Below are 26,913 nucleotides of genomic sequence, written 5' to 3'. Positions count from 1 at the left end.
AGAGAGATTCTACGTAGTCAGTTGGCTGATGCCACATGGTCCATCCACTCGCAGATCTGACTCGGGGGGCCCTCTGTGCTCACCTTCCACTGCCATGGCTGCTGGGGAGGGGAGGGGTGGCAGGAGCAGTACCAGCTCAATCAGCAGCAGCCTGAGTCTACAGTCGTTGAGGAGTAGCTTTCTTCATCCGCATAGTGAAGCAACTCATCAGCACCAGGTAGACATGGAGCAGGACCTGAACCAGCAGGTGGTGGCATATCTTGACATGGCCATGCCAACAACCATTGAAGATCCGCTGGACTTCTGGGCAGCCAAACTTGATTTATGGCCACAACTAGCAGAGTTTTCCCTGGAATAGCTGTCCTGCCTGGCCAGTAGTGTGCCATCAGAGTGGGTGTTTAGTGCGGCGGGGGCCATAGTCACCCCAAGGCGAACTCGTTTGTCCACTAAAAATGTGGAGAGACTGACGTTTGTGAAGATGAATCAGGGATGGGTCAGCCAGGATTTCCAGCCACCAATGCCAGATGCCTCAGAATAGATTGACCATGCTACACCAACATTTCCCAATTATGGTTGGTTATGAAACCCTCTTGGGTTATCAATTAGGGTTACGAAACCCTCTTTGGTACTGCGATTGCCTGCTCCTGGCTCATCCTGTGTCTTTCAGGAACTACTTGCCTCACTGATGCTTCTGGCCTTGGGCCTTTAATTTTTGGATGTTTAGCAGTAGCTAAAAATATGCTTAATGCAAATGTCAACATTGATCTTTAAATGTAAGGGGTTATGAAACCCTCTTGGGTACTGCGAATGCCTGCTCCTGACTCATTCTGTGTCTTTCAGAGACTACATGCCTCCCTGATGCCTCAGGCCTTGGGCCTTCAATCTTTGAATGTTTAGCAGTAGCTAAATACATGCTTAATGCAAATTTATAAATTGTTCTTTAAATGTAAGGGGTTGGTTATGAAATCCTCTTGGGTACTGCGAATGACTGCTGCTGACTCATTCTGTGTCTTTCGGGAACTACTTGCCTCCCTGATGCCTCAGGCCTTGGGCCTTCAATTTTTGGATATTTAGCAGTAGCTAAATACATGCTTAATGCAAATTTCAACATTGATCTTTAAATGTAAGGGGTTGGTTATGAAACCCTCTTGGGTACTGCGAATGACTGCTCCTGACTCATTCTGTGTCTTTCGGAACTACTTGCCTCCCTGATGCCTCAGGCCTTCGGCCTTCAATTTTTGGAAGTTTAGCAGTAGCTAATACATGCTTAATGCAAATTTCAACAATCATTTTTAAATTCTCGGCGCTCTGCCATGGCCTTCTCCTACCCCGCTGGGGCCGATCCGAGGACCTCACTAAACTATCCAATCGGTAGTAGAGACATGCGGTGTGTACAAAGGGCAGGGACTTAATGAACCCGAGCTTATGACCCGCGCTTAGTTGTGATTCTTCTTTCCTGGCAAATAATTGCAATCCCTGATCCCTATCGTGAACGGGGTTCAGCGGGTTACCCACACCTGTCGGTGAAAGACACACGCTGGTCCATTCAGTGTAGCGCGCGTGCAGCCCCAGACCTCTGAGGTCATAACACACCTGTTATTGCTCGATCTCGCGAGTGATCGTGCAATGTAAGGGGTTATTAAAGCCATTTGGGTACTGCTGATGCCTACTCCTGACTGCTCCTGTGTCTTTCAGCAACTACTTGACTTCATGATGCTTCTGGGCTTGGGCCTTTAATTTTAGGATTTTTGAAATACATACATACATGCTTAATTTAAATTTCAACATTTATGGTGCAATGTATGGGGTTATTAAACACCCTTTGGTAGTGTTTTTTTCAAACTTTCTGATAATTATCACAGTAATAAACTTGAATTTTCCACAATAATAACCATTACACCATTGAACGATTGTTGCGTGTGATTTTTTAACCCCTTAAAGACAATGGACGTACTCATACGCCCCCGTTTCCGAGTCCTTAAGGACCGAGGACGTAGGAGTACGTCCTGTCCATTCCCAGCCCCCCGCAGCCAGCTGGAGCGGAGCCGGTGGCCGATATCTGCTGATATCGATCAGCAGGCATCGCGGCATATCGCCCAGGGGGGTCATGATGACCCCCCATGTCGGCGATGGCCGCAGATCGCTGAACAATTCAGCCCAGCGATCTGCGGCGGATTCCGGGTAAATCGGGTCTCCAGTGACCCGGAATTACTGGCTGATCGGGGCCGTCTCTAACGGCCCCGAACAGCCATAGCCAGCAGCGGTGAGGTGGCACTGCTGCCACCTCACAATCGCCCTGATTCGTCGGCCTGTTTACCAGCATGCAAAAAGGGCATGCTGGGAGCTGTAGTTATGCAACAGCAGGAGGCAGACCACCACAACTCCCAGCATTCCCTTATGGGCATGCTGGGACTTATAGTTTTGCAACAAATGGAGGCACATTTTTTCTATGGAAAAGTGTACCTTCAGCTGTTGTATAACTACAACTCCCAGCTTGCACAATCAGCTAAAGTGCATGCTGGGAGTTGTAGTGGTGCATCTGCTGATTGCATAACTACAACTCCCAGCATGCCCGTTGGCTGTCGGTGACTGCTGAGAGTTGTAGTTTTGCAACAGCTGAAGGCACACTGGTTGTGAAACACTGAGTTAAGTAGCAAACCAGTGTGTCTCCAGCTGTTGCATAACTACAATCCCCAGCCAAAGTAGTATGCCTCCAGCTGTTGCATAACTACAAGTCCCAGCATGCCCTTCCACTGTCTGTACACGCTGGGGGTTGTAGATTTTGCAACAGCTGAAGGCACACTGGTAGCAGAACACTGAGTTTGTTACCAAACTCGGTGTTTCACAACCAGTGTGCCTCCAGCTGTTACAAAACTACAACTCCCAGCATGTACTGATAGACCGTACATGCTGGGAGATGTAGTTTTGCAACAGCTGGATGTTTCTCCCCCCCCCCCCCCAATGTGAATGTACAGGGTACACTCACATGGGCGGAGGTGGAACCTGTCGTATTTCAAGGCAACAGTTTAGGGTCACATATGAGGTATCGCCGTACTCGGGAGAAATTGTGTTACAAATTTTGGGGGGTATTTTCTGCTATTACCCTTTTTAAAAATGTCTAATTTTTGGGAAACCAATTTTTGCAAAAGTCGTGAAACACCTGTGGGGTATTAAGGTTCACATTACCCCTGCTATTACCCTTTTTAAAAATGTCAAATTTATGGGAAACCAATTTTTGCAAAAGTCGTGAAACACCTGTGGGGTATTAAGGTTCATATTACCCCTTGTTACGTTCCACGAGGGGTCTAGTTTCCAAAATGGTATGCCATGTGTTTTTTTTTTTTTTTTGCTGTTCTGGCACCATAGGGGCTTCCTAAATGCGGCATGCCCCCAGAACAAAATTGGCTTTCAAAAAGCCAAATGTGACTCCTTCTATTCTGAGACCTGTAGTGCGTCAGCAGAGCACTTTCACCCCCATATGGGGTGTTTTCTGAATCGGGAGAAATTGGGCTTCAAATTTTGGGGGGTATTTTCTGCTATTACCCTTTTTAAAAATGTAAAATTTTGGGGAAACCAAGCATTTTAGTCAAAGAAATAATATTTTTTTTACATATGCAAAAGTCGTGAAACACCTGTGGGGTATTAAGGTTTACTTTACCTCTTGTTATGTTCCCCGAGGGGTCTAGTTTCCAAAATGGTATGCCATGTGTTTTTTTTTTTGCTGTTCTGGCACCATAGGGGCTTCCTAAAGGTGACATGCCCCCCAAAAACCATTTGTCGCTCCTTCCCTTCTGAGCCCTCTACTGCGCCCGCCGAACAATTTACATAGACATATGAGGTATGTCCTTACTCGAGAGAAATTGGGTTTCAAATCCAAGTAAAAATTTTCTCCTTTTTACCCCTTGTAAAAATTAAAAAATTGGGTCTACAAGAACACGCCAGTGTAAAAAATGAAGATTTTGAATTTTCTCCTTCACTTTGCTGCTATTCCTGTGAAACACCTAAAGGGTTAAAACACTTACTGAATGTCATTTTGAATACTTTTGGGGCTGTAGTTTTTATAATGGGGTCATTTGTGGGGTATTTCTAAGATGAAGACCCTTCAAATCCACTTCAAAACTTTGCTGCTATTCCTGTGAAACACCTAAAGGGTTAAAACACTTACTGAATGTCATTTTGAATACTTTTGGGGCTGTAGTTTTTATAATGGGGTCATTTGTGGGGTATTTCTAAGATGAAGACCCTTCAAATCCACTTCAAAACTGAACTGGTCACTGAAAAATAGTGAGTTTGAAAATGTTGTGAAAAATGTAAAAATTGCTGCTGAACTTTGAAGCCCTCTGGTGTCTTCCAAAAGTAAAAACTCATAAATTTTATGATGCAAACATAAAGTAGACATATTGTAAATGTGAATCAAATTTTTTTTTATTCTGAATATCCATTTTCCTTACAAGCAGAGTGCTTCAAAGTTAGAAAAATGCTAAATTTTCAATTTTTTCATCAAATTTGGGGATTTTTCACCAAGAAAGGATGCAACGTACCACAAAAATTTACCACTATGTTAAAGTAGAATATGTCACGAAAAAACAATCTCAGAATCAGAATGATAAGTAAAAGCATTCCAGAGTTATTAATGTTTAAAGTGACAGTGGTCAGAATTGCAAAAAATGCTCTGGTCCTTAAGGTGTAAAATGGCCTGGTCCTTAAGGGGTTAAGTAAAATTTTCCAAAAAAATACGCAGAGGGATGAACTCTGCTTCTTTATTTCCTAAAAAATTATTTTATAGAAGAATGTCTTTTGGTGGTCCACCGTCCTGCATTAGAGAGTCTTCTGGACTCTTGGATATGCGCTTGTTCTTAACCCCTTAAGGACCAAGGACGTACAGGTACGTCCTTGGTCCTGCAACTGTGATATAACGCGGGGTTACACGGTAACCCCGCATCATATCACGGCGGGCCCGGCGTCATAGTGAAGCCGGGACCCGCCGCTAATCGCGCGCAGCGATCGCGGCGCCGCACGCTATTAACCCTTTAAGTGAAAGTAAAAGCTGCCGGTTAACTCAGAGGGCTGTTCGGGATAGCCGCGGCGAAATCACGGCATCCCCAACAGCTTACAGGACAGCGGGAGGGCCCCTACCTGCCTCCTCGCTGTCCGATCGCCGAATGACTGCTCAGTGCCTGAGATCCAGGCATGAGCAGTCAAGCGGCAGAATCATCGATCACTGGTTTCCTATGAGAAACCAGTGATCAATGATAAAGATCAGTGTGTGCAGTGTTATAGGTCCCTATGGGAGCTATAACACTGCAAAAAAAAAAGTGAAAAAAAAATGAATGAATATCATTTAACCCCTCCCCTATTAAAAGTTTGAATCACCCCCCTTTTCCCATAAAAAAAAAAAAAACAATCATATGGATCATATAAGCAATCATATGGATTTGTAGGTGCAAAATTGAAAGAGTTATGATTTTTTAAAGGCAAGGAGCAAAAAACGAAAATGCAAAAACGGAAAAAACCCCGGTCCTTAAGGGGTTAAACAAAGGTACAAAAAACAAAAATGCCCGGTCAGGGCTATGGAGAAGTTGCACCTACATCTTACGGCTACATGAGCCCTGTGGGTTCTTGTGAGATTAGGTCCTTTGTACCCACACGGCGGGGTCCGGGACACAAATTTTGATTTAAATTTCAAATAAAAAAATCACACATTTCAATGGTCTCCTCATGCTGCAGCCAACTGCAGGCTGCGTCATTCTGGTAATATATAGAGAGCACTCGTTGTCCTATATTTTCGTAAAAATTTTTCGGCAAAAATGTTTGTCTTTTTTATTAGGGATTGTGAAGCTTTGGTTCGTACTCATGCATCAGCCAACTCCAGCCTGTGTCATTCAGGCAATATATGGTTTACTGATGGTGCTGCTGGGCCTGGGTCTGGGAATTTCAAATTTTCTCATAGGTAGCACCCGCTATCCAAAAGTCTTCTTCATAAATTTCTACAATTGTTGTGTTTTTTTGGAGGAATTGTGAAGCCCTAGTGTGTACTCATGCATCAGCCAACTCCAGGCTGTGTCATTCAGGCAATATATATGTAGCACCCGCTGTCCTAAATATTCTTAAATTTTATTTTTAAATGGTTGTTTTTCCTTTGGGATTCTGAAGCCCTGGTGTGTACTCAATGCTGCTTCCTGCTACACTCTGTCAGCCCATTGGTCCTGTGACAGTGTGCTACTCCGCCTCCACATCCTCCATTGTGTCTTAAGCCTCCACTGCCCGGACAAGTCTCAGTGGCCCTTCAGCATACCATGTGTGCAGGTCACAGTGGTGTCACGCTGTTCTTCACATCGTTTGCCTTGGGGAGAAGTCTTGGAAACAATGGCCGGTCAGGGCAATGGAGACGTTGCGCCTAAATCTCATGGCCACATGAGCCCTGTGGGGGCTTGTTGGATTTGGTCCTTCGTACCCACACGCTGGGGTCCGGGACACGCAAAGGTTGTTTTAAATTTCAAAATCAAAAAAGGATGGGGCTGTGGGCCTGGGTCTGGGAATTTCAAAATTTCTCATAGGTAGCACCCGCTATCCAAGATCTTTTTCAAAAATTTCTTAAATTGTGGTGTTTTTTTTGGGGGGGGGGGGATTGTGAAGCCCTGGTGTGAACTTGTGCATCGGCCAACTCCAGGCTGTGTCATTCAGGCAATATATGGATTACTGATGCCGCTGTGGGGCAAGGGTCTGGGAATTTCACATTTTCTCATAGGTAGCACCCGGTATCTACATAGTTACATAGTTAGTACGGTCGAAAAAAGACATATGTCCATCAAGTTCAACCAGGGAATTAAGGGGTAGGGGTGTGGCGCGATATTGGGGAAGGGATGGGATTTTATATTTCTTCATAAGCATTAATGTTATTTTGTTCCATAAATGTATCTAATCCTGTTTTAAAGCTGTTAATTGTTCCTACTGTGACCAGTTCCTGAGGTAGACCGTTCCATAAATTCACAGTCCTCACGGTAAAGAAGGCGTGTTTTTTTTTGGGGGGGGGGGGGGGGGATTGTGAAGCCCTGCTGTGTACTTGTGCATCAGCCAACTCCAGGCTGTGTCATTCAGGCAATATATGGGTTACTGATGCCGCTGTGGGGCCTGGGTCTGGGAATTTCAAATTTTCTCATAGGTGGCACCCGCTATCCAAAATCTTTTTCAAAAATTTCTAAAATTGTGGTGTTTTTTTGGGGGGGATTGTGAAGCCCTGCTGTGTACTCGTGCATCAGCCAACTCCAGGCTGTGTCATTTAGGCACTATATGGTGTCCTCATGCTTCAGCCTCAACCAAGCTGTGTCATTCAGCCACTATATGGTGTCCTCATGCTGCAAACACCTCCACACTGTGCCGTTCAGCCACAATATGGTGTCCTCATGCTGCCAACACCTCCACACTGTGCCATTCAGCCACTAAATGGTCTCCTCATGCTGCCAACACCTCCACGCTATGTAATTCAGTCACTATATGGTCTCCTGACACTGATGCCACCACCAGGCTCTGTAATTGTGCTGCTGTGCGGCAGTGATTCTAAAAGCGATGCCAGTAATCTGCATGTTATTCTTAATAACAGTATTATTTTACTAACCCAGCACACTCCATATGTGTTTTAGAACACAGCAAAGTGTTCTATACCCCTATAGAGGCTGTATGTAGGCTAGAAATAGCCTTTTTTAATATAGATTCGCCGCGAAAAAATTCAGATCGAAACAAACTTTTTCGGAAAATTCGGCGAATCGGCCAAATCGAATTTTTGAAAAGTTCGCTCATCTCTATTGAAGGCCATGTGAGTTTACAAAGCCCCCATGGTGCCAGAACAATGGGCCTCCCACATGTGACCCCATTTTGGAAACTAAACCCTTCAAGGAATGTTATAAGGGGTGCAGTGAGCATTTACGCCCCACAGGTGTCTGACAGATTTTTTGAACAGTCGTCCGTAAAAATGAAAAATAAAGTTTTTCATTTGCACTGTCCAATGTTCCAAAGATCTATCAAAGGCCAGTGGGGTGTAAATGCTCACTGCACCCCTTAATACATTCCGTGAGGGATGTAGTTTCCGAAATAGGGTCACATGTTTCCAAAATAGGGGGGTCCATTGTTCACTGGTAGCACGGGGGCTTTGTAAACGCTCATGACCCCCAACCTCCATTCCAAACAAATTATCTCTCCAAAAGGCCAATGGCGTTCCTTCTCTTCTGAACATTGTAGTTCGCCCGCAGAGCACTTTACATCCACATATGGGGTATTTCCATACTCAGAAGAAACAGGGTTACAAATTTTGGGGGGCAATTTCTCCTATTATCTCTTGTAAAAATGGTAAGTTTGGGGAAAAAAACTGCATAAAAAAAAAAGTTTCATTTACACATTCAACTTTAAGGAAAAGTCGTCAAACACATGTGGGGTGTTAAGGCTCACTGTACCCCTTGTTATGTTCCTTGAGGGGTGTAGTTTTAAAAATAGTATGCCAGTTTTGCTGTTCTGGCACCATATGGGCTTCCTAAATGTGACATGCCCCCCAAAAAACCTTTCAGAAAAACTCACTCTCCAAAATCCCGTTGTCGCTTCTTCCCTTCTGAGCCCTCTACTGTGCCCGCCGAAAACTTTACATCCACATATGAAGTATTTCCTTACTCGAGATAAATTGGGTTACACATTTTGGGGGGGATTTCTCTCCTTTTACACCTTGTAAAAATTCAAAAACTGGGTCTACAAAAACATGCGAGTGTAAAAAATTTACAGATTTTGAATTTTCTCTTTCACTTTGCTGCTATTCCTGTGAAACACCTAAAGGGTTAACACACTTAATGAATTTCCTTTTGAATACTTTGAGGGGTGCAGTTTTTATAATGGGGTCATTTATTGGGTATTTCTAATATGAAGGCCCTTCAAATCCACTTCAAAATTTAACTGGTCGGTGAAAAATTCAGATTTTGTAAATTTTGTGAAAAATTGGAAAATTGCTGCTGAACTTTGAAGCCCTCTGATATCTTCCAAAAGTAAAAACATGTCAACTTTATGATGCAAACATAAAGTAGACATATTGCATATGTGAATCAATATATCATTTATTTGGAATGTCTATTTTAATTACAAGCAGAGAGTTTCAAAGTTAGAAAAATGCTAAATTTTCAAATTTTTCATGAAATTTTGGAATTTTTCACCAAGAAATGATGCAAGTTTTGACAAAATTTTACTGCTACGTTATAGTAGAATATGTCACAGAAAAACAATCTCGGAATCAAATTCATAAGTAAATGCATCCCAGAGTTATTAATGCTTAAAATAACAGTGGTCAAATGTGCAAAAAAACGCACTGGTCCTTAAGGTGAAAATGGGCTTGGACATTAAGGGGTTAATGACATTGATGCTTTAAAGGGCTTATCCACCATACAGTGATTTTAGTACTTGCCTGCCAGACAGTAATGGAAATGCTTAGGAAGGATCTGGGCTTGTCTTTGGGTTAAATGGCTATGTTGTGAGATTACCATAACGCTGTGGCTATCTTTTTGTAAACTGGGCATTTCCTGTTGGAGTTCGTTTCCTCAAACTACACATCCCATGTTCACATGTTCCTCCCTCCCACACATCAGCCACTCCACCCATTGAAACACAAATGAGTTGCATTCAATTCAAAAGACCAGTGTTTTCTAACCAGAGTGCCAAAAGCTGTTGCAAAATTATCTCTCTCTCTCACCCAGAGATCGCTCCATCCATTGAAGCAGGACAGGCTCCCTTTGCCCACCTGACTAGTGATGTCATGTCTCGACACTGTATACTGTTAAAAATAAATATTGGGGCGAAAAACACATAAGAATTGCGAGACCACCGTAACACATAGGTGCAGAAATTATATTATGAACTACACTAACATTACAGCCACTGTAGCATTGTCAAATAAACAATTCCTGGAATATTCCTTTACAACATAACATTTTAGCATTGTATCACAGAAAATCTGTTAAACAACTCTGCTACTTCTGAATCAATTCAAAGGGATTGTCCCATCATAACAGGGGTATTTCAACTATTAATACTTAGCCCTTATCCACAGGATAGGGGATAAGTGTCTGATCGCAGGGGTCCATCAACTGTGACCCGTGCAGTCTTGAGAACAGGCGCCTGAATCACATCACATCACAGAATGGAGTGGCAAGTTGAGCATAAGCCCCACTGCTTCATTAATTGTCTATGGTGCTGTCAGAGACAGGCCAGTTCTTGCCATAGGCAAAATAGGTTGCTGCCTAGAGCTCTATCTTGATGGGGGCATCGCCTGTAGACAGTTTTTTTTTTTTTGTGAATTCGGAAATTATTATTACTAAGAATATTAATAATAATATTTATAATAAAAGTAATAATTATTACTACTGTGTATGTGATGGGACATCACTGTGCTCCTGATGTCTGGATAGAGGAGACAGCGCAGCAATGCCGCTGCTGCATGCTCCTCCACTAATATGCAGGGCTTGAGTCCTGCAGGACTGACCCTAGAAATCTGCTTACCCCTCCCTTCACCTCCTCCGCTGGCCGGGCCGACTAGATACTTAGGGTGAAAAACCTTTGATGTCACCAACATGGTGACCAGGATGGCAAAAATCCATGCACCAGCCCTGGCCAGATATATCTGAGCTAGGAACTTCCGCATTTATCCCCTATTCTGTGAATAGGGGAAAAATATTGTTTGGAACTCCCCTTTACATGAATCAAGAAACACCAATATTTACACAAGATAACTGTATTTGTTATACCTGTTACTAGTTCTCTGATTTCCAAATCTGAGGTCTTTCGAAGTAGTCGTACTAATGCTGGAATACCACCACAATTTTTCAGTGCAATTTTGTTATCATCATTTGCTTTTCCATAAACTAGATTCCTTAGTGCTCCACAGGCACTTCGATGAACATCTGTCATCCGATGATCCAGAAGATCTACTAATAATTGAATTCCACCTTGTCTTCTTATCTGTAATATATATTAACAAGAGTATTTGTTTTCAAATAACAAGTAAAAGCAGATGTGATGAAAATGTAGTTATATGGATGTACGTGTATGAAATTCAGAGTAAAATATGTAGTGAATTGGGCTATAACATTTAGGTGTTGAAACAAATTGTATAACTGGAAGATTGAACCCATTTACTGTATTCCACCTCTTGAAGACAAGGATAGTTTTGGCCTTTGACTTTTTTGGCCAAAGACAATGGGGGAGATTTATCAAAACCTGTGCAGAGAAAATTTGCCCAGTTGTCCATAGCAACCAATCATATCACTTCTTTCATTTTTAAAGAGCCCTCTGAAAAATGAAAAAAGCAATCCGATTGGTTGGACAAATTTTTTCTCTGCACAGGTTTTGATAAATCTCCCACAATGGTCTTTGACATTTCCAGCAACTTCCCTACATATATTACCCGAACAAGCTGTATTTGTAAATCACTTTGTTTACCAAAAATGTCTTCTTACCTCAGATATTTTTTTTTAAAGTAAAGACCATTAGTAGTCTTACTTTTCTTATAAGTGCGGAACTGTGTGCATGTAACCTTTGCTTGTTGCTCTCCTCCAGAGGATCCATGCTGTGCCTGACAGGTAAATTAAAGGGCTACTCCCATGGAAAAAAATGTTTTTAAATCAACTGGAGCCAGAAAGTTAAACAGATTTGTAAATCACTTCTATTAAAAAAAATCTTAATCCTTCCAGTACTTTTTAGGGGCTGTATACTAAAGAGAAATCCAAAAAAGAAATGCATTTCCTCTGATGTCATGATCACAGTGCTCTCTGCTGACCTCTGCTGTCCATTTTAGGAACTGTCCAGAGCAGAAGAAAATCCCCATAGCAAACATATGCTGCTCTGGACAGTTCCTAAAATGAACAGCAGAGGTCAGCAGAGAGCACTGTGATCATGACATCAGAGGAAATGCATTTCTTTTTTGGATTTCTCTTTAGTATACAGCCCCTAAAAAGTACTGGAAGGATTAAGATTTTTTTAATAGAAGTGATTTACAAATCTGTTTAACTTTCTGGCACCAGTTGATTTAAAAAAAAAAAAGTTTTCCACGGGAGTACCCCTTTAAGTTTCTGTCTCCCCCCTTACCACTACCAGTGAGGCTAAGTTTCCACTTGTTTTTTTTTCTGGTGTTTTTTTTAGGTAAAAAAACGCCACAAAAACTGCCACTGAATTTCCCTGCATTTTGGTGTTTTTTTCTTACGTTTTTACTGTTGTGTAGAAATTACCTTTTTTTGCTCCTTTTTTTAAATTTCTCTAGGTACCACAAAAAAAAAAAAATGTAAAATTACAAGAGAGGACTAAAGGAAGGATATCATAATAATAATAATAATAATAATAATATATGTAAGGGCATAATAGTAGGATTTTTGTTTGCTTTTATTAATATTTTGTTTTGTTTGTTTGTGTTTTAGCTTTATTTTTGTTTCAGGTACAGTAAACATTCATACTATTATTATGTCCTTACATATAATAGTAATTATTATAGCCTTCATTTAATCCTCTTATTGCCCAGTCCCCATCTCTTCTTATTGCCCATCTCCCGTAGCAACCAGAATACCTGCATTCCGATACAGTAAAAAACGTTTCAAAATAGGGAACAGTAAATGATAATTGTACAAGAATATTTTACAAGAAATTAAACAATAAAAAATATATACAAACACCCTCAACCCGCAAACCTATACCCTAAGTTTACAATCCCAGAGCGAACATCACAAAATTAAACATTAATAACATTAAATACTCTACATTAAGATTAAAATAAAATCTTTAATCATTTATTCATTTTTTTAATTCCCACTTTAGTTCATATACAATCTTACCCCTTTTTCATTATTGCTCCCCGCCAGCTCTTTGATGTCCCTGCCCGTTTGCAAAAACCCTTCTTCCTGTACGTCCTAACCAGCAGCACAAGTGGGGTGTTCTGCCCCTGTGAAGCTGGCAGGACGGTGGAATTTTTAATTCCGCCCAAGTAATTAAACAATTAATTGACCCCCCATATAAGGCCTCCTCCCTTAGGCCACATTGCTTTTTTTCTGTCCTGTGCAGACAGCAGGATGGTGCAGGCTCTGTTATTTTTCAAACAGAGCCTGCATAGATTCCCTCCCCCATTCTATCTCTATTATAGGGGGGAGTTTTTTTTATATACATTCATGTTTTTGTATTTTGCAGCGTTTCTGTGCTGTCCCGGGCTCAGTGTTTGTTTCCGTGTCTCCGATCGGAGTTGTGATTTTTTGCTATTTACTGTGCACCCTCTCCTATCTGTCTGTGGGGTCCAGAGATCCCTTCTGCTCTATGGGCAGGTCCGTACCTTATTGCAGACAGCAGCGCTGTCTGTTGTATCTCCGTCTCTCTGCATCGGCGGCGCCGTGGACCGGAAGTGCGTCATCTGACGACTTCCGTTCCGGCGTCTGCACTTTCTAAGCACACATTTCTTTGATTTCTAAGTTTTTTTCTCAGATCCTGTTGTTTTTTGCCCCTTCCAAAGTATTGGAAGGGGCACATCTGGGAAAATGTGTATATTTATATAGATTGATGTTTTGCACAGTAAGGTGCATCACATCCTGTAGGGGGAGGCACTTAATTTAAATTATGGCGCCCATTCCCCTATTAAAGGCAGCTGTAACATTAGTAGGTCTCTTTCTGCTGCCCTAGCTGGAGTGCTTACACTTGTGTGACTACTGCTGTGCCTTTGGGTTTTTTGCTAGAGCAATTCTATTTACCTATTAGGTATAAGTTTTTACGTCGCCTTGCAACAATTTGGGTAAGGTTATTTCTAACCTATTAATTTTTCTCTCATAGAACAAGGTCTACTCCTCCCTTGAGTGACCATTTGTCTGGAGGTCGCATATTCGCCTCTAAGAAGCGCCATTTGACCTGTGCCGATTGTGGTACACCGTTGCCGGATTCCTATGAATACAATAGATGTCCGGGATGTCGGCCACCCGCTAACCCTGCTGAGCCGACGGTCCACGAAATGTTTGTGTGGATGAAGGAGTTCATGGGAAACTCTATCTCAGAAATAAAGAATTCCCTATCCGCCAAGAGACCCAGAACCTCGTCCAGTCCTCCTTCGGTTGTGGAAGACTCAGTCATGTCCTTGGGAGATCAGTCAGAGCAATCTGTAGAGGAAGTAATCTCTCAGCCTCTTTTTCCTGTGGAAAAGACTCAGAGGTTACTTAGATCCATCCGGTCAAGGGACCAGGATGTTGTTCAAGGGAAAGCCTCAACATCCACCACTAGAGGACCTTTGGTTTCCAAAGTGGATGATACACTTAAAAAATTGATGAAGGACGAATGGAAGCATCCGGACAAGCCTGCAGTCCTCACCAGGAGGTTCAAGATGATGTACCCGCTGCCGGAGGATGAATCAGAACCCAGGGTCCCTCCGCCAAAGGTGGATATGGTGGTTAATAAACTGTCCAAAAGGGTCCTAGTTCCAGCGGACGATCGTAGCAAACTTCAAGATCCTCTCGATAGAAAGGTAGACTCATTGTTGAGGCGCAATTACTCTGCGGCTTCAGCATCGGCTTCTGTAGCGTCGCATCTAGCAAGGTTGCTGGATTTGTATAATAAAGGATTCTGCGGATCCAGTCCGAGGTTGAGAGTAACGTTGCCAGGGAAGACATCCTGGATAGCTTTAAGACCCTGCTGCTAGGAGTGGACTTTCTCTGCGAGTCAACTCAGCAACATCTCAAGCTTGCGGCTAAGTCTATGGGGCTCTCCTCTGCTAGTACGCCCCTGGGTGGCGGATAATACCTCCAAATTTAATTTGTGCGGTATGCCCTTTGAGCCCAATTGGCTTTTTGGGTCTGAATTAGACTGCATCATGGAGGGATTTGCTGACAAAAAGGGCAAATCCTTACCTGTCCAGTCCTTACGCGGCAAGGGCAGATCCAGGGAGGGGGGGGGGGGGGGGGGAGTACCAGGGCCCTTCCAGATCCCAAAAACGTCAGACCAACCAGAAGCGGAGGAGAGGTTGTGGCCGTGGGAAAGATCGCAAAGCCGAGCTATGACTCTCCTCTAGAATCCACCAACGTTTTCCCTCTCCCTTCCCTTCTAAGTTGTCAGGTAGAGAAGTCATCTACCGATCCCCCTCCCATAGGAGGTTGTTTAAGTTCCTTTCTGTCAACTTGGATGAAAGAAATCCAAGATCCTTGGGTACTGGACGTCGTCTAGTCAGGATACTAGATATAGTTAGTGTCCCCCTCCTCCAAGAAAATTTGTGTTGACAAAATTACTTCCTTTCCATTCTAGAGGACTCTGTCCTCCAGTACATAGGAAAACACGCTTTAGCGTAAGTTCCCCCCGATCAGAGGGGTTCAGGGGTATATTCCCCAATCTTTCTGGTGACGAAACCATCGGGCGAGTGGCGTATGATCATAGATCTTCGCTATCTAAACCATTTCATAAGGAAAAGGCAGTTCAGGATGGAAACCATCCACTCTGTCATCAGCATTCTGGACCCTCAAGATCTTATGGTCACCATCGACCGGAAGGATGCTTACCTTCATGTTCCTATATTTCCTGCCCACAGGAAATTCTTGAGGGTTGCTGTCTCCATAAAAGGTATGGTAAGACATCTCCAGTTTGCCGTTCTGCATCACTTCTGCTCCCCACACCTTTACAAAGGTGGTGGCTCTGGTAGTCTCAGCCCTCAGACTAAGAGGTCTAGAGATCATACCTTAGACGACTGGCTTCTAAAAGCCGCTACTCTAGACGTGCTACAATCTCATCTTCATCTGGCTATAGATTTTCTCCAGCGCTTGGGCTGGATTATAAATTGGGAAAAATCTGAAATCATCCCTTCCACCTCCAGGAGGTTTCTGGGCTTCGTTCTCAACTCTCCTCAGATGACTTTGTTCCTCACTACAGAAAGAAGAGAACGGGTCATAAGAGCCACCAAGTTTCAGATGGTCCCTCGCAGGATGTCCATCAGAACTCTGATGAAGATGTTGGGTCACATGTCAGCGTCTGCAGAGGCAGTTCCCTGGGCCCTATGGCATCTACGACCACTTCAAGATCAGGTCTTAACTGTCTGGAACTGCATGCCCAAGGGGTTGGGCAGAAAGTGCACCCTGTCTCCAGAGGTCCGGGAATCCCTCAAATGGTGGAGGGATCTGACAGATGGGAGGTCCTTGATTCAACCTCGTTGGATCACTTTGACCACGGACGTCTCCCTTCTGAGCTGGGGAGCCCATCTGGACAAGAATCAAGTACAGGTTACTTGGACCCGTAAGGAGAGACTTCTCTCCTCCAACATGAGAGAACTGAGAGCAGTCCGTCTAGCTCTCCTCCATTTCGCACTTCTTATTCTAGGGAAAGCGATAAGAGTTCGCTCAGACAACACCACTGTGGTGGCCTACATCAACAGACACGGTGGCACAAAGTCCCAAGTGCTCCTCAAGGAGACTGGACTAATTCTCTCTTGGGCAGAGCTCAATCTAACCCACCTTTCTGCTGTCTACATCAAGGGGGCTCTAAACATAGTGGCAGATCGTCTAAGTCGCGGACTTCCAGTCCAAGGAGAATGGTTCCTGAATGAAGACATCTTCAAGAAGATAACCCTAAGGTGGGGTAGATGTCATGGCAACTCTGAACGCCAAGGTAAACAAGTTTTGCTCTCTTTACATGGACAATCCAGTGACAATGGAGGTTCAGGCTGGCCTACATATTCCCTCTACTTTCCATGATACCAAAGGTATTGATGAAAGTCAGGCAAGACCAGAACTCAGTGATTGCCATCATACCATTCTGGCCCAAGAGGTCCTGGTTCACCCAACTCATGAGGATGAGTCACGGGTGTTACTGGAGGCTTCCCTACATGCAGAACCTTGTGTCTCACAACACAGGCTCCTGCCTAGATCTGAGGAGACTCAATCTGACAGCCTGGAGATTGACAGGACCCTACTAAGTAGTGGGCTTTTTGCGGAGGTCTTGAGATCCATTGCACACTCTAGAGAGGAGTCTACAAACAAGGTCTATTCTAGGATAAAGAAGATTTTCCTTCGATGGTGTGCTACGAAAGAGGTAGTAACCTCAGATCCTCCTCTTTCTGCATATTTAAGTTTTCTTCAGGATGGCCTTGACAAGGGTCTTAGCCCATCCACTTTAAGGGTTCAAGTTTCTGCGCTCTATGCCTTTTTAGGCAGATCTTTATCACAAGAATCTCTAATCAGAAGATTCCTTAAGGGCGCTGAAAGACTTAAACCTACAGTTCTCAGACCCATTCCCAAATGGGATTTGTAATTCTTAAGGGGTTATGCTCACCCCCCTTTGAACCTCTGAAAGAAGTCAACTTTAGGTATTTGTCCCTTAAAGTCACCTTCTTATTAGCCATAACCTCAGCCAAAAGGATTGGCGAGCTTCAGGCCCTTTTGGCTTTTGAGCCTTATACGCTTTTTCTCCAGGACAGAGTACTGTTGAGATATTTACACACCTTTGTTCCTAAGGTCCCGATGTTCTCCAACATCAATCAAGTCATATCGCTTCCAGTTCTGTGTCCTAATCCATCTTCTCCCGAGGAAGCTGCTGATCATACTCTGGACATTTCAAGAATCCTCAGAATCTACATCTCAAGAACTGGAGAATTTAGAAGATAGGAGCACTTTCTTGTTCCCTTTTCAGGGAAGAACAAAGGTCTTAAAGCTTCTAAACCCTCTCTGAGTAGATGGATTAATGAGGCAATCCGGGAGGCTTTTGTAGCCCAGGAGTTAACTCCTCCTGCCTTTGTCACTGCCCATTCCACTAGGGCAGTTTCTACTTCTTTTGCTGAAAGAAAAGCTGTTCCTCTAGAACAAATATGTGCTGCTGCCTCTTGGGGCACGCATTATACGTTTATTAGTCATTACAGGGTTAATGCCAAACGATCGGAAGAGTTGGCCTTTGGGCAATCAATCCTGAGTGCCACTCTGCCTTAGTCCCTCCCTATTTGTGTTGTTACTTGCTAAGTCCCCACTTGTGCTGCTGGTTAGGACGTAAAGGGAAGCATTCATTTTTAACGTAAATTTGTTTTCCCTTAGTCCTAACAGCAGCACACAAATTTCCCGCCCGTAATTTTGGTTATTTTACTTGTTATAAAGCAATGTGGCCTAAGGGAGGAGGCCTTATATGGGGGGTCAATTAATTGTTTAATTACTTGGGCGGAATTAAAAAAATCCACTGTCCTGCCAGCTTCACAGGGGCAGAACACCCCACTTGTGCTGCTGTTAGGACTAAGGGAAAACAAATTTACGTTAAAAATTAACGCTTATCTTCCACCTAAAATAAAATTTTCTTTTTTGCATACAGAATTTTTTCCCTAGCTATCTATAAATGCCTTAGGTATCATTCTTGTTTTTTTATTTTTATAGTGCCCAACTAAATAATCATATGATGCCTATGTAGATCCTCCCTTTCTTCAATCTGTTCTTTTTACAAAAAAGGAAAATGAAAAAACGCCTGAAAAAATGCCAATGCAAAACCCACATGGCATTTTTATGCCTTTTTTTTTTTTTCTACCATAGACTTCTATGGGAGAAAAATGCCAATATTTTGCTGAAAAAACGCCACATGCTGATGTTTTAAAACTGCCACTGAGCCCAAAGGCAGAAAAAGGCCAAACAGAGTGAAAAAACGCCCCAAAAAAAAAAAATTTGGATATAGCATTTTGCAATTCTGCATTGAATTGCAGCTAACATCTGGCTGCAGCATTTTTGCCCAGAAAAAAATGCCATGCTGCCAATCTGGCATTTTTTGGGGGTGTTTTTACAAAAAAAAAGAAAAATTAAAGTGGAATCCTAACCTGATTTATGTCCGTTTTAAAAACTTTACTCCATCTAAATATGTGATAATAGATATCCAATAAGCAATAAAATAACACACAATAGGTCCTGGTAAGATTCCCAACTGAGCAATAATAAAAATAGGAAACATTGCAAACATTTTGTGAACTAAAGAGGGCAACACGTGAACATGACGTTTAACCCCTTAACCTCTTTAGGACAAAGGACGTTCTGGAACGTCCCCGCTACCTGGGCTTTAATGTCCAAGGACGTTAGAGAACGTCCTGTTGTATTTCCGGTCTCTGCCGCGCACCGGGCAGAGATCGGAACGGCATGTCTGCTGAAATCTTTCAGCAGGCATGCCGTGCAAATGCCGAGGGGGGTCCCGGGACCCCTGCATGTAGGCGATCGCAGAAAATCGCATGTCAATTCAGACATGCAATTTTCTCCAATTCTGGGCTGATCGGGTCTCTGGTGACCCGATCACCCGGAAAATAGGGATGCTCGGACCTGTGAGTGACAGGCCCCAGAATCCTGCAGGGTAGGAGTGAGGTCGCAATGCTGCGATATCCTCCCATCCCCTGTCATTGGTCAGAACTGATTCTGACCAATGGTAGAGCAGGACGGTGGGTTGCCATAAAAAAAAACCCGTTCTGCCCATCCCTGGATGTCAGGCAGAACGGGGGGAGAACATTGAGGCCGGTACCTGGAGGAGAAGACTCGTGGGGCCCGGCAATCATCACAGCCAAAGGCTGTCTGGGCATGCTGGGAGTTGTAGTTTTGCAAAATCTGGAGGGTCACCGTTTGGGGACCACTGTTACAGTGGTGCCTAAACTGTAGCCCTCCAGATGTTGCCAAACAACAACTCTCAGCATGCCTAGACTGCCCAGGCATGCTGGGTGTTGTAGTTCTGTAACATCTGTCCCTTCAGATTTTGCAATTTTCATGACATTTTTGAAAATTGCTGCTCTACTTTGAAGCCCTCTAATTTTTTCAAAAAGTAAAAATATGTCCATTTTATAATGCCAACATAAAGTGGATATATTGTATTTGTGAATAAAAATAAAATTTATTTGGAATATATATTTTCCTTACAAGCAGAGAGCTTCAAAGTTAGAAAAATGCTAAATTTTCCAAATTTTCATGACATTTTGGAATTTTTCACAAAAAAAGGATGCAAGTAACGCCGAAAATTTACCACCAAAATAAAGTAGAATATGTCACGAAAAAACATTCTCAGAATCAGAATATTCGGTAAAAGCATCTTAGAGTTATTAATGCTTAAAGTAACGGTGGTCAGATGTGCAAAAAACGCACTAGTCTGGTCCTAAGGTGTAAAATGGCCTGGTCCTTAAGGGGTTAAGGACGAAGCCCATTTTAACCTTAAAGGGGTGCAACCGTGGAAAACTTTTTTTTTTTTTTTAATCAACTGGTGCCAGAAAGTTAAACAGATTTGTAAATTACTTTTATATTAAAAAATCTTAATCTTTCCAGTATTTTTTAGGGTATGTATACTACAGAGAAAATGGTTTTCTTTTTGGAACACAGAGCTCTCTGCTGACATCATGACCACAGTGCTCTCTGCTGATATCTCTGTCCATTTTAGGAACTGTCCAGAGCAGCATATGTTTGCTATGGGGATTTTCTCCTACTCTGGACAGTTCTTAAAATGGACAGAGATGTCAGCAGAGAGCTCTGTGTTCCAAAAAGAAAACCATTAACTCTATAGTATTCAGCAGCTAATAAGTACTGGGAAGATTAATATTTTTTAATAGAAGTAATTTACAAATCTGTTTAACTTTCTGGCACCAGTTGATTTAAAAAAAAAAAAAAAAAGTTTTCGACGGGAGTACCGCTTTAACAACACTGTATGTCCTTAATGCACCAGGACGTACATTTACGTCCTATGCATAACCGCGAGCATCGGAGCGATGCTCGGGTCATTCGCGGAAGGTCCTGGCTGCTGATAGCAGCCAGGGACCTAACCCCTCAGTTGCCGTGATCAATACAGATCATGGCATCTGCAGCATCATGGCAATCTGATAATCCAGCATGGCAGTCGGAGGTCCACTCACCTGCCTCCGCTGCCTTCCACAGGTCTTCTGCTATGGTCATGCATAGCACTGAACAGTATTAGCAATCGAATGATTGCTATAAATAGTCCCCTATGGGGACTATTAAAGTGTAAAAATAAAAGCAAAAAAAGTAATTAAAAAAAAGTAAAAAATAAATAGAAAAACCGCCTCGCCCAATAAAAACGTAAACTATCCCATTTCCCCTATTTCAGCCCAAAAAGTGTAAAAAAAACATATTTTATATGCATATTTGGTATCGCCGCATGCGTAAAAATCCCAACTATTAAAATGAAATGTTAACGATACCGTACGGTGAACGTGGTGAACGTAAAAAAAAAGTCCAAAATAGCTGCTTTTTTTTATAACATTTTATTGCAAAAATTTTTTTATAAAAAATTTATTAAAAGTTTTATATAAGCAAATATGGTATCAATAAAAAGTACATATCATGGCGCAAAAAAATAGCCTTCATACCGCCACTTATACGGAAAAATGAAAAAGTTATAGGTCTTCAAAATAGAGGGATTTTGAATGTACTAATTTGGTTAAAGAGTGCCTGTCATCAACAAAAACTTTTAATATGTTGTTCATAATCTTTAACCCCTTCCCGCAGAATGTCATATATAAACGCCGGGTTGTGCAGTGCGTTCGCGCATCCCGGCGTTTATAAATGACATTCAGTTAACCCGGCGATGCGCAGCATCGCACGGGTTAACTGGCAGAAGTCCCGCTGTTTCCAGCAGGGGACAACTTCTGCTTCACCCCCAGGACCATCCATTGATGGTCCTGGTCAGCGATCACTGTGATTGGTCCCTGTGGACCAATCACAGTGATCTGGGGTGAAAGTTCAGATCCCCGCAATGCCCGCCCCTGGAAGTCGGGCAGAACGGGGGACGATGGCTGCGGGGGCTCGCGTGGACCTGCGGCATAGGGGGGGAACATCAGGGGACCGGCGGCCTTACCTGGTGGGACCGAGGAGCAGCGGCAGGATCGGCCACGTGGATGAGCAGCGACGGGACCGGCAGGTAAGTATATGGTCCTCAGAAGCAGCAGTGAAGATCTTCACTGCTGCTTTTAGGAGTCTGAAAACTACAACTCCCAGCATGCCTAGACAGCCTTTGGCTGTCTGGGCATGCTGGGAGTTGTAGTTTTGCAACATCTGGAGGGCCCCAGTTTGGAGACCATTGTATAATGGTCTCTAATCTGTGCTCTTCCAGCTGTTGCAAAACTACAACTCCCAGCATGCACTGACTGTCCAGGCATGCTGGGAGTTTTAGTTCAGCAACATCTGGCCCTTCAGATGTTGCCGAACTACAACTCCCAGCATGCCCTTCAGCTGTCTGGGCATGCTGGGAGTTGTAGTTTTGCAACAACTGGAGACACACTGGTTGGGAAACATTGTTTCTAACTCAGTGTTTCCTAACCTGTGTGCCTCCAGCTGTTGCAAAACTATAACTCCCAGCATGCACTAACAGACCATGCATGCTGAGAGTTGTAGTTTTGCAACATCTGGAGGGCCCCAGTTTGGAGACCATTGTATAATGGTCTCCAATCTGTGCTCTTCCAGCTGTTGCAAAACTACAACTCCCAGTATGCACTGACTGTCCAGGCATGCTCGGAGTTTTAGATCAGCAACATCTGGCCCTTCAGATGTTGCCGAACTACAACTCCCAGCATGCCCTTCAGCTGTCTGGGCATGCTGGGAGTTGTAGTTTTGCAACAACTGGAGACACACTGGTTGGGAAACATTGTCTGTTTCTAACTCAGTGTTTCCTAACCTGTGTGCCTCCAGCTGTTGCAAAACTATAACTCCCAGCATGCACTAACAGACCATGCATGCTGGGAGTTGTGGTTTTGCAACAGCTGGTGCACCCCCCCCCCCCCCCCCCCTGTGAATGTACAGGGTACATTCACATGGGCGAGGCTTTTACAGTGGGTTTCTCGCATCTTGAGATGCAGCAAATTTTGCACCGGGAAACTCGCTGTAATCCCCCGCCCATGTGACTGTACCCTATAAAACACTACACTACACTAACACAAAATAAAATAAAAAGTTAAAAACACTACATATACACATACCCCTACACAGCCCCCCTCCCCCAATAAGAACGTCCGGTACGCCACTGTTTCCAAAGCAGAGCCTCCAGCTGTTGAAAAACAACAACTCCCAGTATTGCCGGACAGCCGTTGACTGTCCACGCATGCTGGGAGTTTTGCAACAGCTGGAGGCACCCTGTTTGGGAATCACTGGCGTAGAATACCCCTATGTCCACCCCTATGCAAATCCCTAATTTAGGCCTCAAATGCGCACGGCGCTCTCACTTTGGAGCCCTGTCGTATTTCAAGGCAACAGTTTAGGGCGACATATGGGGTATCGCCGTACTCGGGAGAAATTGTGTTACAAGGTTTGGGGGGCTTTTTCTTCTTTAACCCTTCATGAAAAGGAAATGTTGGGGTCTACACCAGAATGTTAGTGTAAAAAAATTAATTTTTTTACACTAACATGCTGATGTTGCCCTATACTTTACATTTTCACAAGAGGTAAAAGGGAAAAAAGCCCCCCAAAATTTGTAATGCAATTTCTCCCGACTACAGAGATACCCCATATGTGAGCGCAAAGTGCTCTGGGGGCGCACAACAAGGCCCAGAAGGGAGAGCGCACAATGTACATTTGAGGTGATTTGCACAGGGGTGGCTGATTGTTACAGCGGTTTTGACAAACGCAAAAAAAACAAAACCCCACATGTGACCCCATTTCGGAAACGACACCCCTCACGGAATGTAATGAGGGGTGCAGTGAGAATTTACCCCCCACAGGTGTCTGACGGATCTTTGGAACAGTGGTCCGTGAAAATGAAAACTTGTACAGCCCACTGTTCCAAAGATCTGTCAGACACCAGTGGGGGGCAAATGCTCACTGTACCCCTTGTTACGTTCCTCAAGGGGTCTCATTTCCAAAATGGTATGCCATGTGTTTTTTTTTTTGCTGTTCTGGCACCAGAGGGGCTTCCTAAATGCGATATGCCCCCCGAGCAAAATTTGCTCTCAAAAAGCCAAATATGACTCCTTCTCTTCTGAGCATTGTAGTTCGCCCATAGTGCACTTCAGGTCAACTTATGGGGTACCTCCATACTCAGAAGAGAAGGGGTCACAAATATTGGGGGGGGTATTTCCTGCTATTAACCCTTGCAAAAATGTGAAATTTGGGGGGAAACACACATTTTAGTGGAAACATTTTTTTTACATATGCAAAAGTCGTGAAACACCTGTGGGGTAATAAGGCTCACTTTATTCCTTATTACATTGCTCAAGGGGTCTAGTTTCCAAAATGGTATGCCATGTGTTTTTTTTTTGCTGTTCTGGCACCATAGGGGCTTCCTAAATGCGACATGCCCCCCGAGCAAAATTTGCTCTCAAAAAGCCAAATATGACTCCTTCTCTTCTGAGCATTGTAGTTCGCCCATAGTGCACTTCAGGTCAACTTATGGGATACCTCCATACTCAGAAGAGAAGGGGTTACAAATATTGGGGGGTATTTCCTGCTATTAACCCTTGGAAAAATGTGAAATTTGGGGGGAAACACACATTTTAGTGAAAATTATTTTTTTTTTTTTACATATGCAAAAGTCGTGAAACACCTGTGGGGTATTAAGGCTCACTTTATTCCTTATTACATTCCGCAAGGGGTCTAGTTTCCAAAATGGTATGCCATGTGTTTTTTTTTTTGCTGTTCTGGCACCATAGGGGCTTCCTAAATGCGACATGCCCCCCGAGCAAAATTTGCTCTCAAAAAGCCAAATATGACTCCTTCTCTTCTGAGCATTGTAGTTCGCCCATAGTGCACTTCAGGTCAACTTATGGGGTACCTCCATACTCAGAAGAGAAGGGGTCACAAATATTGGGGGGGTATTTCCTGCTATTAACCCTTGCAAAAATGTGAAATTTGGGGGGAAACACATATTTTAGTGGAAACATTTTTTTTTACATATGCAAAAGTCGTGAAACACCTGTGGGGTAATAAGGCTCACTTTATTCCTTATTACATTGCTCAAGGGGTCTAGTTTCCAAAATGGTATGCCATGTGTTTTTTTTTTTTGCTGTTCTGGCACCATAGGGGCTTCCTAAATGCGACATGCCCCCCGAGCAAAATTTGCTCTCAAAAAGCCAAATATGACTCCTTCTCTTCTGAGCATTGTAGTTCGCCCATAGTGCACTTCAGGTCAACTTATGGGATACCTCCATACTCAGAAGAGAAGGGGTTACAAATATTGGGGGGTATTTCCTGCTATTAACCCTTGGAAAAATGTGAAATTTGGGGGGAAACACACATTTTAGTGAAAATTATTATTTTTTTTTTTACATATGCAAAAGTCGTGAAACACCTGTGGGGTATTAAGGCTCACTTTATTCCTTATTACATTCCGCAAGGGGTCTAGTTTCCAAAATGGTATGCCATGTGTTTTTTTTTTGCTGTCCTGGCACCATAGGGGCTTCCTAAATGCGACATGCCCCCCGAGCAAAATTTGCTCTCAAAAAGCCAAATATGACTCCTTCTCTTCTGAGCATTGTAGTTCGCCCATAGTGCACTTCAGGTCAACTTATGGGATACCTCCATACTCAGAAGAGAAGGGGTTACAAATATTGGGGGGTATTTCCTGCTATTAACCCTTGGAAAAATGTGAAATTTGGGGGGAAACACATTTTAGTGAAAAAAAATATATATTTTTTTACATATGCAAAACTCGTGAAACACCTGTGGGGTATTAAGGCTCACTTTATTCCTTGTTATGTTCCTCAAGGGGTCTAATTTCCAAAATGGTATGCCATGTGAGGGTTTTTTGCTGTTCTGGCACCATAGGGGCTTCCTAAATGCAACATGCCCCCCAAAAACCATTTCAGAAAAACGTACTCTCCAAAATTCCCTTATCGCTCTTTCCCTTCTGAGCCCTCTACTGCGCCCGCCGAACACTTTACATAGACATATGAGGTATGTGCTTACTCGAGAGAAATCGGGCTACAAACATAAGTATTCATTTTCTCCTTTTACCCCTTGTAAAAATTCAAAAATTGGGTCTACAAGAACATGCGAGTGTAAAAAATGAAGATTGTGAATTTTCTCCTTCACTTTGCTTCTATTCCTGTGAAACACCTAAAGGGTTAAAATGATGACTGAATGTCATTTTGAATACTTTGGGGGGTGCAGTTTTTATAATGGGGTCTTTTGTGGGGTATTTCTAATATGAAGACCCTTCAAATCCACTTCAAACCTGAACTGGTCCCTGAAAAATAGTGAGTTTGAAAATTTTGTGAAAAATTGGAAAATTGCTGCTGAACTTTGAAGCCCTCTGGTGTCTTCCAAAAGTAAAAACTCGTCACTTTTATGATGCAGACATAAAGTAGACATTTTGTATATGTGAATAAATTTTTTTTTTATTTGTAATATACATTTTCCTTACAAGCAGAGAGCTTCAAAGTTAGAAAAATGCAAAATTTTCAAATTTTTCATCAAATTTTAGGATTTTTCACAAGGAAAGGATGCAAGATACCACAAAAATTTACCACCATGTTAAAGTAGAATATGTCACGAAAAATCAATCTCGGAATCAGAATGATAGCTAAAAGCATTCCAGAGTTATTAATGTTTAAAGTGACAGTGGTCAGATGTGCAAAAAACGCTCTGGTCCCTAAGGCCAAAATGGGCTTGGTCCTGAAGGGGTTAATGAAGACAAATTGTAATATATCTTCATTAAAAAATATTAATATTTATACCAGTTTTTTCATTTTATACTTTTGGCCACTAGGGGTCTCTCTTCTATGCCTGGTCTGCAGGCAGCTTCCTATGCTTTTCATAGTAAGTGTACAGCTTTTAGGACTAATGCTGAAAGGGCACTGATCCTTCCACAGGAAGTTCAGTACTCTCAGCTCAGGACTCGCTCCCAGCCTGGAGCAGCACTGTGAGCTACAAGCCTGCACATGCCTCTCATATAACAGAGGCCAGTCACCTCCCCCTCCCCTGCTCTGTGTTCTCCCTGCCCCTCACCACACGTTAT

The 26,913-nt window shown here is 43.0% G+C and overlaps 1 protein-coding gene across 6 annotated transcripts in view; it reads right to left on the bottom strand.

Moving 5' to 3' along the window:
- The window catches only part of CTNND2 (catenin delta 2), a 913,533-nt gene that overhangs the window by 379,360 nt on the left and 507,260 nt on the right, over nucleotides 1-26,913 (bottom strand). For all 6 annotated transcript variants that reach the window (XM_056520133.1, XM_056520132.1, XM_056520127.1 and 3 more), the window contains one exon: nucleotides 10,773-10,986. In XM_056520133.1, coding sequence (XP_056376108.1) covers nucleotides 10,773-10,986 — 214 coding nt within the window. The remainder of the gene's footprint in view (nucleotides 1-10,772; nucleotides 10,987-26,913) is intronic.

Source organism: Hyla sarda, chromosome 5 (assembly GCF_029499605.1).
Source record: "Hyla sarda isolate aHylSar1 chromosome 5, aHylSar1.hap1, whole genome shotgun sequence".
Taxonomy (NCBI): domain Eukaryota; kingdom Metazoa; phylum Chordata; class Amphibia; order Anura; family Hylidae; genus Hyla; species Hyla sarda.
This window is presented reverse-complemented; position numbering and strand designations above follow the sequence as displayed.